The sequence below is a fragment of the Corythoichthys intestinalis genome, chromosome 15 (genome assembly GCF_030265065.1).
Source record: "Corythoichthys intestinalis isolate RoL2023-P3 chromosome 15, ASM3026506v1, whole genome shotgun sequence".
NCBI lineage: Eukaryota > Metazoa > Chordata > Actinopteri > Syngnathiformes > Syngnathidae > Corythoichthys > Corythoichthys intestinalis.
The window spans coordinates 46563397-46577691 of NC_080409.1; the positions used below are offsets into that span (position 1 = coordinate 46563397).

The 14295-nt window shown below is 39.9% G+C and overlaps 1 protein-coding gene across 2 annotated transcripts in view; it reads left to right on the plus strand.

Annotated features, from left to right (window-relative positions):
- fancm (FA complementation group M) overlaps nucleotides 1-14295 on the plus strand; it is a 115051-nt gene that overhangs the window by 86796 nt on the left and 13960 nt on the right. For both annotated transcript variants that reach the window (XM_057858961.1, XM_057858962.1), the window contains 6 exons: nucleotides 3864-5259; nucleotides 10279-10370; nucleotides 10631-10696; nucleotides 10774-10869; nucleotides 10996-11164; nucleotides 11270-11376. In XM_057858961.1, the coding sequence (XP_057714944.1) occupies nucleotides 3864-5259; nucleotides 10279-10370; nucleotides 10631-10696; nucleotides 10774-10869; nucleotides 10996-11164; nucleotides 11270-11376 (1926 nt within the window). The remainder of the gene's footprint in view (nucleotides 1-3863; nucleotides 5260-10278; nucleotides 10371-10630; nucleotides 10697-10773; nucleotides 10870-10995; nucleotides 11165-11269; nucleotides 11377-14295) is intronic.

Consider the following 14295-nt stretch of genomic DNA (forward strand, 5'->3'; position numbering starts at 1 on the left):
AGACTAATTTCTCGTCATCTGCGCTTTGCTAAATTGTTGTATATAGTCGAATCGTCTCAAAACATGATTCTAATTCACATAATAATGCTTTTTAACACTTTTTTTCTCCTGTCGTATGCTCTTTAACGTTATCGAACGGTGCTAAATAAACGAGTTACATCATAAACATATATGTGCAACACGAAAACGGACACAATCAAGAACAAGACGAGAGCGGTGGGCGCCCAGAGCCCAAGCCGATAATAGCGCATTCTCGGCGGGCACGCAAAGAGGACCAAGGGGGGTGGAAGTCTACACAATCGAGAACTGGAGACTAGAGCAGGGGGCTGCTCGGGCCCAAGCCGAGGAAAGCGCTCTGCAGACGGCCATGGTGTGCAACAAGCCGCCGGTTGTCGGCCGTGTGGCCTCTCGAGTATTCTCACCCACAAAATGCAAGCCACCTCCTTATTAAAAAGTTTGCCATGATCCCAGAATTTGACATACCGTATTGGCCCGAATATAAGACGGTGTTTTTTGTATTGAAATAAGACTGAAAAAGTGGGGGTCGTCTTATATTTGCGGTCTAGACATTATACCCATTCACGACACTAGATGGCGCCAGATATCATTGAAGCGATGTTCTGTCATTATTTTATTGCAATGTTTTTCCTTATTCAGATTTGTTTCAAGACTACAGTTACAGTTAGACTTCACTTTAACGGTTAATGAAGTTATTGCAATTTTGTTGTTTTATCACAATAGATTGGTTTATTTTCATTTAAAAAAAACAGAAGCCATTCATTTACGAATGTGATTGCACTTTTACATATTGAAATGTTCAGATATTAAGATTTGAATGAGGCAAAATAACATGCTTTTTCTCTCAAATATATTGTTATAATCATTTGTTTTAGATGTACTGTAATTATTTTCTATATAAAAAATAATTTGGTGTTCAAAAAGTCTTTTTTCAAACTTGAGTCTTGAAAAAGAGGGGGTCGTCTTATAATCAGGGCTGTCTTATATTCGGGCCAATACAGTAATATAAAACACGAAGCTTACTCACTTCCTTGTCCGTCCGATGGTTCCTCAGTTGTCGGATGTTTTGCCCATCGCGGTGAACAAGGATCTTTTGGAAATCCAAAAAGCCTCACACCACTCTCCCTGGTGTAGCAACAAAAGCCTGCAGCACATTGGGCTGATGTGACGCAAAAAATAAACGAATTAATCCAATAAAATCAGCGGACTCTGCAGTCCTTCTGTAGCATAGTAGTATAGTACAGTAATGGCTGTTTTGTGAGATGGTTACTCGACTGACATCATATTTGCCTTTGTCCTCAACCCGAGACTCGGACCGTTTTCATGGCGCGGGATTCAAAAAGTTGAATGAATAGATTGATTGCTTCCACACACACCCAAGTGGTCCATTTCATTCAGGAGCATAAAATATCGCGTGTTTGTAACAGTTGCCTCCTTAAATGGTGTTCCTCCCGAAATCCACTTCGTGGTGGTGCTGCTTTATTTACATTGAATATGTTCTTCTGTTGCGGCTTACTTTTATGTTGGCATTCATCTGGGAACGGGGTGCAAACCGCTGAGCTCCCGAGTGTCGATTGGTCAAGGTGGATTTATTATTATTTTTGTGAATGAATGTGCATAAGTGGAAGCTTCTCCCCGTTTTGTTACTTTATGCACGAATCCAACCCACCACGCATTACAAGTTGCAGTAGGAAAAAAGGAGTAGGTAGAAGGTTGCGGTCATGTGCAAATGAGCAAGGTGTTGCTCGTGGGGCATTCAATAACTGCTCAGATTTCTCGCCATCAGCTACCTTGCTGTCCACGACAATGTCGACCCCAGCACGTCTACTGTACATCATTTGATTAGAGTCGTCAAGTGTCAATATACACGAAAGTGTAATTTCTATTCCATCCATATGCGAGACCGTCAATCCTCCCCCTGTGTTTTATTCCATCACATTGTTGAGGAGGGCAAGGTAGCTGATGGCTAGAAATCCGAACAGTTCTTGAACGTGACACGAGCAGTTGCATTTGCTCTCGTTTCAAAACAAGTCGATGGACTATTTTGTTCGCCTCCATGAAAACAGTGAAAAAAGGCACCTTTTTTGAGAAACACTACAAAGGTAAACGAGAAAGCCTTCAAAGCCAGTTACCTTGTTGCTGAATCCAAAAAGAGACAATACCTGCCTGCAAAGCCATTGTCAGTGAGATGCTTGCCTCTGATTCGATTAAAGACATTTCTAAAGTCCCCCTTTTTGACAATTCTGAGTTTTTCAAGACTAACTGCTATAAAAACAAATAAAAAACAGAGATACCCCTTTCCCACTGGCCAAAAAACCCATGTCAACCCACTAACAATCGGCTTTTGGTGGCGAAGCGACCCGCGTTAAAATCACCTCGGCTCTGATCGTCATGCAGTGTGAAAGCAAAACCCCGGGTCAACAGTCAACACCCTAATCTACGTGGTGACGTAGGCTCTTACGTGATGCGTCATAACGACGTGCCAGTCGCGTCCCATTTAAAACGCCCCACAACCGTAGTTACGTCGATGCTAAGCTAGTAGAAGAAGAAGAATTCACGTCGCCTACGTTGCCTCAGCACAAGCAGAGTGTTTATCCTTTGCCGCATTTCGACCATTTTGAGGGCAGTAAAAAGCATGAAAACAAAGAACACAAACGGAAAGGAGGCTTCCATGTTGCTCTGCATTGTTTACTTCCTTGAACTGAATGAATTCGGTCGCACTTGTCGACGCCCATTTTAGCGTGGTGACGTCACGTAACCTTACGCACGGCTGAGGAGGGGTGGGGGGGTCAGACGGGTGGAAAAAAAAAAAAAAAGACGGCTTTTTTTTTTTTTTTTTTTTGTCAATGGGAAAGGTGCCAAATGCCAATTACTAGTGGGTTGCATCAGCTTGGAAAAAACGTGCGTTGACCCACTAGTTTCAGTGGGAAAGGGGCAAGAGACTAAGAGCTGTTGACAAAGATTCCTGCCAGTATATCGGGTTTGTGTTCATCCATACAGGCTCAAGTTTCATACAGAGTAAGTATAAATATTGTGAATTTATCTTATAATTAAATATACTGTACAGAAAGTAATTTTGGAACATTTTTGGTTTGTGGTGTGCCGCGAGATTTTTTCCAATGTAAAAACCTGCCTTGACACAGAAAAGGTTGAAAAACACGGATTTAGGCTATAGTTATCTGAACAACCGATAATTATACATTAACGGAAGCAATTTATAATGAATGTTTGATCCTTCTCTCCGATCAAATAAATTCCCCCCAATATGCGACTTATACTCCAGTGCAACTTTTTTTTCCTTCTCCTTTGTTTATTTTTCTGTGTTTGAGCAAATTATTCTCTTGTGCGATTTAAAATATGCTCTCTTTCCAAACAGGAAGTAAGGCACATTTAGCTAATATTCGGTTTTAGAAATTACAACACTAATGCCCCTACCTTTTCAAGCCCACTTTCGTTTTGCTTTGTTGTCACCATGGGCAGCTTCCTTCTTCTGCTTGTCGGTTTATTGGCACCCCGCTGCCCCAGAGTAGGGTGCCACTCCCGACAGATTAATTCCAGGTCGTATGGTTTGCGAGCTAGACAGATTATTGGCAACAACTTTGTGTGTGTATATGTGTGTTCACTGTCGGACATATGAAATCTTATTCAACAACAAGACGGAAATTGGGCCTTGTGTAAAGAACGCTTTACAAACCTTTTTAATCTCAGTCCAGTATGGTGTGTGGCTTTTTCAATTTCCTTATTAGATAGCTATGAAAACACTGTTGATTGTCAGTATGGTAATTAAAGAAAATGGAGTTTGAAAGTCCAGACTTTGACCACATTTGTGTGTTTTTCTTTGGCAGGAGGACTGTGTATACGAGCAGGAACTATCCTCTTATCTCAATAACGGTGACGTAGATGGCAATTTCAAGAAGATAAAGAAAAGCGCCCGGTCCAAAACTGGTGAGCAATCGTCACCTAGTTTGGCACGCCAAGAAAGGAATGAGGAACCAAAGACTATGCGAAAGCCTGGTATAGAATGCTCTGTTTCACCTCAGTTAAACAATGAGGAACCTGTCAGTATCTCTGAAGACGTTTTTATCGTAAATTCCCCCGGGCCTGAAGAGATACTGATTAATCGGGACAATGAAGAAGATATTGAACTTCAGAATATGTTTTATCTCCCCAAATGGGATTCCTGTCCTCCCACTTCGGACATCCTGGATAAAAACGAGAACCTAAAAGCCATCTTGGCCAACGTTGCCCAACTCTTAAGCAGATCACCTCCGCCGCTGTCGGATTTAGACAATTTCATGGTCAACTCGACTTGTCCTCCTCTTCCTGAACCTCTTCAGCCATTCCACGTTAGCTTTACCTTGGATGTAGATGAAGACGACGATGATAATGATGAAAAGACAGTGGATCCTTATGATAATGGCTGTTCTGAAGCAGCATCAGATGAGGAGAGATTGAAGTCTTTCAGAAGTCCAACCTGGGAGGAAGTCTTTGAGGATGAAGGTACAAATAAAGATGGTGAAACTAAGAACCATGAGCAGAATATTGGTGAAGAAAATAAAACTGCGGAGGACTCGAATACCAATGCGTGGGACAACGACCAGATGGACGACAGCATGGACCTGTTTGGCGACGATGAAGCCTTCCTGCAGATCACCATTCCGGATATCCGCACCCCAGAAGGTGGTGTCACACCCGTTACTTTACCCAATGCGGAGGACATCGCTAACAGCACAAAGCATAAAACGTGTGAGGCGGGAATGAAACTTACAGCAACATCACCAAATAAAGAGACAATTTCAAAGCATAAAGGGAATGGTTCTCCTACTGTTTCAAAAAGTACAGAGTCCTTTAACGGTTTTGCTGTCAATTTTGACCTCGGCTTTTCCTTGGAGGATTCTGAGGAAGAAGAAGATGTCGTTTCAGTGAACACCACCCTCATGCAGGCTAAAAAGCAGGAGGCTTTATCATGTGCATCCAATTCCTTAACCTCTTACAGCTTTCACAAGCCTGTTGCACCTTCTCAGGGCACTCCATCCAGATTTTCCAGACCTCAGATGCTGTCGGAGCGGAAGTCGCCGTTGACATCGAAGATGGTCACGGTGGCGTCACCGTGTTCCGCCGGTCCTCATACCGCTCGCCTATCGCTCAGTACTCTGAAACGAAGACGACCAGAAGATGGTCCAAAATCTGCAGAAGCACAAGACGAGTGTTCCATTGTGCTTGAATCCGACCTTCATCAAGGTTTGTTTATGAATGCTAGGGTAAGAAGTTGCTAGGGTAAGAAGTTACCCTGATTTTTTAAAGTATGAAATGCATTTTGTGATGATATCATATGACAAATAATACATGTTTTGGGTACTTAAAGGGTTAATTCTGACTAGGGCGGAAATTCGGGCTATGTCGCCAGCGTAGGAACGGAACTCGTTCGTAGCCCGGGGACTACCTGTATATATAGGATGACCAAACGTCCTCTTTTGCCCGAACATGTCCACTTTTCACATCCTGTCCGGGGCGTCCGGCGGGGTTTTGATGAAAATTTCCGATTTTCATTATTTTTCACAGGACCAATTAGCGAGTGCTGAAATTGACTGACGCTTTGCACAGAATACTACGGTACTGTGCTGCCTGTGACGTGTTCCCAGAGAGCCTGCCCAGTTGTTGATTTTTTTTCCTTTTTTACGATCAGTACGTATATAAATAAGAGAGTTAAAAAAAATCGATGATTAGATGCATCGCAATTCGACACGTGACAATTCGATTACGATTCATAAAGGTTCAAAAACGATGATTTTTTCCTAATAACTAAGCGAGAGATTTCATCCTTTTCAAAAGTGTGTATGAGACAGGCAGGGACCCGGCGGTCGCGCTTCTGTGCGCAAGTTTTTTAGAGCGTGAGGGGAAGAGAGAGAGTTCGTTGCTCCTTGTCTTTCAGTTGTCCAGTAGTAGTTTCAAGTCATGTCAATTGAAAAATGTCTTGAGTGGGTTGCTAAGGCCTGTGTGCGTTTATAAGAAGTGAGTACACCAACTCCCTTGTACTGTTTAGCCTTTATTGTTGTTGTTTTTAGAGATGTTAACAGTTAGCGCCGAGCGCTTAGCTAGTTAGCTAATTCCCTAACGCAAGGGTGGGGAAACTATTCCACAAAGGGCCGCAGTGGGTGCGTGTTTCTGTTCCAATCCATCAAGAGGAAACCTTTTTACCAATCTGGTGTCTTGCAAGCGCAATCAGTTGATCGCAGTCAGGTGCTTCTTGTTTCGTCAGAAACCTCATTGGTTAAACTGTCCTTGCTGGATCAATTGGAGCAAAGAACCATGATTAAGTACAGCGGTAACACTGCAAACATGCGAAATAGTACAGAAATCGGTGAACTACATTTCCATGGGTCTGCATTTTATTATCCTTTTTAAAATTATTATTTAACCAATTTTATTTATTTAAAAAAAACATGTATTTATTTATTGCGTTTTTATTTTCCGATTATTTGTTTAGGCATAATAAAGCCTGTTGAGTATCCTCTAAGAATTTGAATTTGTGTCTTTAGTTATATTGGATATGGCTATAATTTTTGTGAATAAAACTAGATTTTTCTACCCAGACAGCGCAGGCAATTTTTTAAATATACTAGTATTAAAGTGGTATAGGCATCTTTGAGTGAACTTCGAATACAATTCAGGTATGTCGAGGCCGTGCCGGGTGTCTTCTTTTTTGGAAATCAGAATATGGTCACCCTATGTATACATATCTCCAATATACTACATAACGGTCATGAATATAAAACAAAGGAAAAATATAACTGACAAGCAATGCTTATATAAGGCACAAACAACGTAGTGAGATGGCAAGAACTCCTATGGTACACTGGCTGCAGACATTAGCTTGTCCATTGAGCTATCTCTATTTGCAACTAGAAACTGCAAATTCTGGAGAAATTACTATGGGGCTTTGCTGTTGGAGATACAGATCTTAGGGGACATGTCGATTTGTGGACACATTTTTTTGCCATTGAAAATGAATGGGGAAATTTGGACGTACGTGGCCGTCAATGGCTTTGACTTGAATATGCGTCAATGGAATCCAAGTACATTGACATCAATAGAATTGACATACATGGCCGTCAAAAGCATCTGTGTATATGGGCATCAATGCAAAGTAAATGGCATTGGAAATGAATGGGAAATTTGGACTGACATGGCTATCATTGGCATGCCATTAGAAATGAATAAGACAGTTTTTGGCAAATTTTGGGGGAACCGTACGTTTTTTTTCCCAAATTCTGTATACAATTTTTATACCACTCACTAGAGGCGTGCGAAATTTCCGATTCTTAGATTATTCGCGATTCGGCCGTGGAAGATTCGAGAACGATTCACAAACATCTGAATTCCGATTATTGAATTATACCAGGTAAAGCAGAACTAAAACACTGTCAGCGCGGTCTTCGGGACGCAATGAGGAACGGACCGAGAGTAAATATCATGTACAACTCATGCCGCTAGATAAAAAAACAATCATACCTGACTGCGGCCAACAGCTGCTTCAAACAATGCCCAGTTGCTAGTTGCTACAAACATACGGATACATACGGCTATAATAGATATCACATATATGTAGAACTAGATGGAAAATGACAGACAACGCCAGCGTAAAAACATATAAAGAGAAGTAGATGCGAAATGACAGACTTGCCATTTAGTAGTTGCCGCGTTGTAAACAGCTGCCATCTTAAAGCAGTAGACTTCTCTAGAAGGCTATGTTGTAGTGAACCTAAATAACATTTGATCTAAAATACACCTAAATCTGCAAAATCTTGACTTGAATCTATCTTTAAATGAAGAAGCAATTTTAAAACTGACATGTCGAAAGTAGACAGAAGGGAAATTATGGACTAACGATAGCAATTATAACAATTTTAACGGTTCATTCACATCATTAAATTAATTGAATGTAGTTTAAAGCTGCTGATTCAGAATCGGGATTTTATGGGGACAGTATTTCATTTAGTGATTTTAACAGTTAAATGATTTTTACTGATTTTAACAGTTAACTTGATAATGAAATATTAGTTTGGTTTAGCCTGAGAGGATTTTTGAACAACTTTGGAACTAATGTACAACACATTAAGATCAAGATCAATAATCGATTTATAATCGAATCGGAGCCTCTGAATCGTAATCGAATCGTTAGGTGCCCAAAGATTCCCACCTCTACCACTCACTGTCCTGGATATATTTATGTCCAAATTATGTGATTTGGTCAAAAATTGTAGGACGAGTAGTGTTTTGAAAAAACATCCATTTTCAAAAAATCGGCATTTGCGGGCGAACGGAAAATTTTTCGGGGTCGTTTGAAGAAGTCCCTGTCTCGCACGAAAATTCCGGTTGTTTCCATATTCGAACGGTGCCAATCGGTCAAATGGTCAAAGGCCCATGTAATGGGCTTTTGTCAACATATGATTACAGAAAGTAGGGTTGGGAATCTCTGGCTTGAAGCCGATTTGATATGTATCTAGATACACAGGTTACGATTCGATTAAAAGATGATACATTTTTATGGCCGAGCGATTCGATACGATTCGATACAGTTTAAGAAAGATAGGGTTCGATACACAGTGAAAACGATACGATAGTAAACATTTGTTGTGTGTGTTCGTACTGTATTTTAAACATATAAAAAAGACCACATTTCTAATAGCAAAATTAAACAAGATTTCATACCAATGTTTTTTATTTTTTTATGAAAAAATTAAAGCTTACTATATGACCGTCATTTTGTTGGATGGGATTGATAATAAAACTCCAGTGACAGATAACAATAAAGTGCAGTAATTCAATTACTGTATTTCCTGGTGTTTTGAACACAAGAGTTAAGTAATTTAAGTGCAAACTTTCAACGTAAACATCTTACAAACAAAAAATATTAATTATATGCAGCAGCTCTAGAAAAAAAGAATTAAACCTGCAATGTTATCATAAATAAATAATAAATTATGCTTTACCACTGGTATAATTGGGGGAATAAAAATATGGCATTTTCGACAGATAGGTCAACAAACATTACTTTAACCTTATACACAGCAAACTCTTTCACTTATGCCTGTGTTTCCACATTTTTTACTCCTCATCACTGTCCATATGTTTTTTGAAGGGCAGATTTTTTCTTGAGGAAGATCAACTAATCCACATGTGCATGTTTAAGTAGACTGCGTTTCGTGGAAACAATATGCCGCCCTCTCCACCATTGTAGTGGGTTATTTTTCAGGTTTAAAAACTCACGATCTCTGTACTGATCCACACTTCACACTACATCTGTCCCACGCGAACAGATCTGGCTGCCTTCCTCACTTCAAAGTCTGACTTTTGTTTTCCTGGGTGCGTTGAAAATCAATTGCTGCACGTCGCTGGCGTCGGTGCTCAAACTATCCATTGATTTAGCATGTTGCTTCGTTGCCACTACTAGTTTCGTTTTGGGCTGTGAAGAAAACGCTACGGAGCGTGCGTTACAGTGGTTTTGTTAGCTCTCGCGTTGTTATGACACGCCCGTGGCGATCGGGTAATGACGGCGACTAGTAGAGGTTCTTCTGAGGCAACCACGACGGTGAGTTGTGCTTGTCCATATTATATTATGCGTGCGGTCTCAATCTAAGTGCGCTGTGTGGTGAATGACACAAGCGCAGCATGTGAAGTAAAAGCTAAATTATTATCCCATTCAGCAATGCATTGAACTAGGCATTAGAAGGCGATTCTTGTGCTCGCGATAGCCGAATTCTATCTCTACTATCGATTCATTGAATATTTCATGGGTAATTACTGACGAATGGTAACTTTACTATCGATACAGCTGTATCTCTCACCTGTAAAACCGGATATCCGGTCGTATCGGTTTATCGTTCTCAAGCTTAACAGAAAGTGCTTGAACTTAGAAAAATTAATTACATCTAAGCCATCGGGGGGTGGCAAGCACAGACAGGCAGTAAGTGGACATGACAGCACTGCCATGTGCATAATGGCCTAAAACTGATAACGAAAAACCGATGTAGATATTATCCGATATCATTTTCGGCTGATCGGACAACTCTAGTGGGAAGCCATTGTATAAAAACTAACAGTTAAAATTGTGAAAAAAATAGCGATTGGAGGATGTGAAAAAAAAAAAAAATTCCGGCCAGACCGCCAAACCCACTGCTATAGATCTTTTGTTGGCTGATTGTGAAAGCTTCTATTATGTCAACGTATAAGTGTTTCTATTTTTGCATTTTCCTTTAGCTGAGTACACAACAGACAGCGATGAAGATGTCGTTGGCCATAAGAGAAGACATGCGAACAGGGTCAATCGTTTGTCATCTCCAGACTCTGTGGTAAGAGACGCACAATTCCGACTCAATCAATGGTAAATGCTGTTCATGTAACGGCCAAAGAAGCAGTGACGTGAGCAGTTCAGACTGTTCAGGCTGTCATCAGGAACATCCGGTTGCTGTGACAACCGGAATGTAAGAATCAGTAGTTAGAATGTTTCTACTCAAACAAAATTACAGCTCAATGGAGTCATCTGGCAAGACGGGTACTTTTGAAAGCTTTTTACTGACATACGCGTCCTAAATGTGTTTTTGTTTTCAAGTCAAAGATCCTCTCTGATGCAGACTCACCGTTTGTGAGAAGGAAACATGTGACTGCACTAACCACGGTAAGATTGTTTTCATTAGTTGTATACTGATGTCACACCATCACACATCAGCTGACCCTTGTGTCCCATGTCTCCAGTCTGAAACAACAGAAGCAGATGATGATGATTTCCAGGCTGAGCGTGTGCTTGCACAAAGAAGAACGAAACAGCCGGTCCACCATATCAAGACCAAGGTGTTACATTTGCATAAAAATAATCAAATCTCCCCACGCCCAAATGACAGTTTTCTTAAATGTCAGGTTTGTAATTGTCACCGCTGTCACCCTTGGCATTTTATCCCTTTGTCTGTTTATCTCCAGAAGCACAACAAATGTCGAAAAGGGCGTCAGTTCCTGGATGAGGAAGCAGTACTGTCGGAAAACGAAGAGGGCACGGCGGTATCGTCCGATGAAGAAGACGGAGAAGAGCAAAACCGCTTTCTGGAAGGCTTCGTGGTGGATAATACACGTCTGTCTGAGGGACTGAATGGTAGGTGAACAGCAAAAGTAGTTTGACACGTGCCCATTGGATGAACAGTAAATATTTTGTCTCATTATTTTTCACCCCTCTGAATCTCCTGTTCTTTTCTATCAGACTCCGAGATGCACGGGATATACTTGAAGTCTGTAAGAAGCCCGGCCATCCAAGGAAAGTTCAAGATGTCTTACAAAAATCTTCACAACACTGATATTTTTTCCCAGGTAGTACAGCCTACTCACTTGCCTGACATAAATACCGCATAAGCCACTCATGTCCACGTTTTAAGATGGCATATTTACAAACAAAGATGTTACATAATACGATTCTATTGATTCAAAAGCTCTTTATCAACCAAATTAACACTTTCAACACGCTGAGTTGAGTCCTCTCCATTATGCAGCCAGCTGTCAGGGCTGCCAAACGGTGCCACATGTCCCCCCACTGGTTTTCTATGAGGCAGACTGAAACCACAAAATCGCTTAGCTTAAAAAAAAAAAAAAAAAAAGACAATGAGTCACAACAATTAAGAAGAAACAATACATCCACTTTACCTTTTAGCCAGATTGCTGGAATCATGCCAGGCGGACTGCCGGAACCGCGCCAGCACAATTCCAACGACCCGGGCCGGTGAAAACCCAACAACCCGGCCAAAAGGCCAAACTCACCTTAGTTTTAACCCCTTGTACTGACTCCATTTTAAAAGCTGGAAAAAGGCTTGACAATTCATTCCAAGCTGGCAGCAATCATACAGCACAGAGAGACACAAGACGAGGCGGCAAACTGGATCTAGAGTCACCATATCACAAGTCAACAAAGGTTCCTCGAGAAAAATGACCACGATTAGTTAAACATTCAGCATAGACTTCATAATGTATTGACGTGACACATTCGCCACTCACTGCGTCACGCCTTCCCGAAGAGGGCTGTCCCACACTCCGCTTCCTTTATTAGCAGTCGGTCACATGCAGCGGATTTAGATTGAAAAGGTATAAGGATTGTCTCATAAGTGATTTGTTCGAGGATTCAAGGTAATTATTATATTGTTCGTACCATGCATGCATTTTGAAACATTGTGAAAAAAATCAATGGGAGAAATTAGCCGCTGCAGCATTGGTATTATACTTCGCAATATTAACGTAAAATAACCTCTAATTGCACGTTTTTTTCGCTTTTGACCAAGAAGCGAGACACTTTGACGTCCATATCTATAGAGAATTTAGGGATTTAAGCATTTATTCACAAGAATTTTCAACGGAAAAAGTTCTTTGTTTATATATGCCGGCCGCTAATTTCCTTACTGACTAGCATCATAGTTTGCCATATTTACGTCAATTAAATGCTACCTGCATGTTTTTTTTTTTTTTTTTTTTTTTTTTTGCTTTTAAACAAAAATCGAGACTGTTTTACGTCCATATCTATAAGGAATTCAGGGATTTGCGCATTTATTCAGAAGAATTTTCAACGGAAAAAGCTCTTTGTTTACATATGGCGGGCGCTAATTTCCTTACTGACTAGCCTCATAGTTTGCAATGTTATGTAAATTAAATGCTACCTGCATGTTTTTTGTTGTTGTTGTTTTTTTTGCTTTTAAACAAAAATCAAGACTGTTTTACATCCGTATCTATAAGGAATTCAGGGATTTACGCATTTATTCAGAAGAATTTTCAACGGAAAAATCTCTTTGTTTTCATATGGCGGCTGCTAATTTCCCTACTGACTAGCCTCATAGTTCACAATATTTATGTGAAATAAATGCTACCTGCACGTTTTTTTTTTTTTTTTTTTTCTTTTAGCCAAGAATCGAGACCGTTTTACGTCCTTATCTATCAAGAATTCAGGGATTTAAGCATTCATTCACAAGAATTTTCACCGGAAAAAGCTCTTTGTTTACATATGGCGGCCGCTAATTTCCATAATGACTAGCCTCATAGTTGGCAATATTTACGTAAAATTAATGCTACCTGCATGTTTTTTTGTTTTTTTTTGCTTTTAAATAAGAATGGAGACTGTTTTATGTCCATATCTATAAGGAATTCAGGGATTTACGCATTCATTCACAAGAATTTTCAACAGAAAAAGCTCTTTTTTTACATATGGCGGCTGCTAATTTCCTTTCTGACTAGCCTCATAGTTCGCAATATTTACGTAAAATAAATAAACAAGAATCCAGACTGTTTTACGTCCATATCTAAAAAGAATTCAGGGATTTAAGCATTCATTGTGGCAAGAATTTTAAACAGAAAAAGTTCTTTGTTTACATATGGCCGCCGCTAATTTCCTTACTGACTAGCCTCATAGTTTGCAATATTTATGTAAAATAGATGCTACCTGCATGTTTTTTTCGGCTTTTAACCAAGAATCGAGACTGTTTTACATCCATATCTATAAAGAATTGAGGGATTTAAGCATTCATTCGCAAAAATTTTCAACGGCAATAGCTCTTTGTTTACATATGGTGGCCGCTAATTTCCTTACTGACTAGCCTCATAGTTCGCAGTATTTGCGTAAAATAAATGCTACCTGCATGTTTTTTTTTTTTTTTTTTCTTGCTTTTAACCTAGAATCAAGACTGTTTTACGTCCATATCTATAAGGAATTCAGGGATTTACGCATTTATTCACAAGAATTTTCAACAGAAAAGCTCTTGACCGAAAGTGACCCGAAAATGCAACAAATTCAACAGGAATTGACTCCAAATAAACAGAAAGTAACTCAAAATAAAGTTTTTTGACTCAGAAATGCCCCCAAATAAATCAAAAATCGGTGCTACCAGAGAGAAGTAAATGTAATATCTATCTTATTTTTTTACTTCATTTTATTAATATGACGTATAATACCGGTACATGTTTTTAGATAATTGGTTATTTAGGGGTGTTTCAAGGGTTAATTCCGACCTTGGCAGAAATTCAGGTTCTTTCCCCAGCGTAGGAACGGAACTCGTTCGTAACCTGGGGACTACCTGTATTGCTTTAGTTTCCCAAAAAAATGTGATTGGCCAAGGATATAAGCAAAAAGGCAGACTTATGCAGAAAATGACAGGGAATTATGCTATGAAGCTAGCGATATGTGTAACAAATCGTGGTTAGCCTTAAAGTGATCCTCGATCTTTAAGACAAGTAATTCTTAAAAGATAAATATTA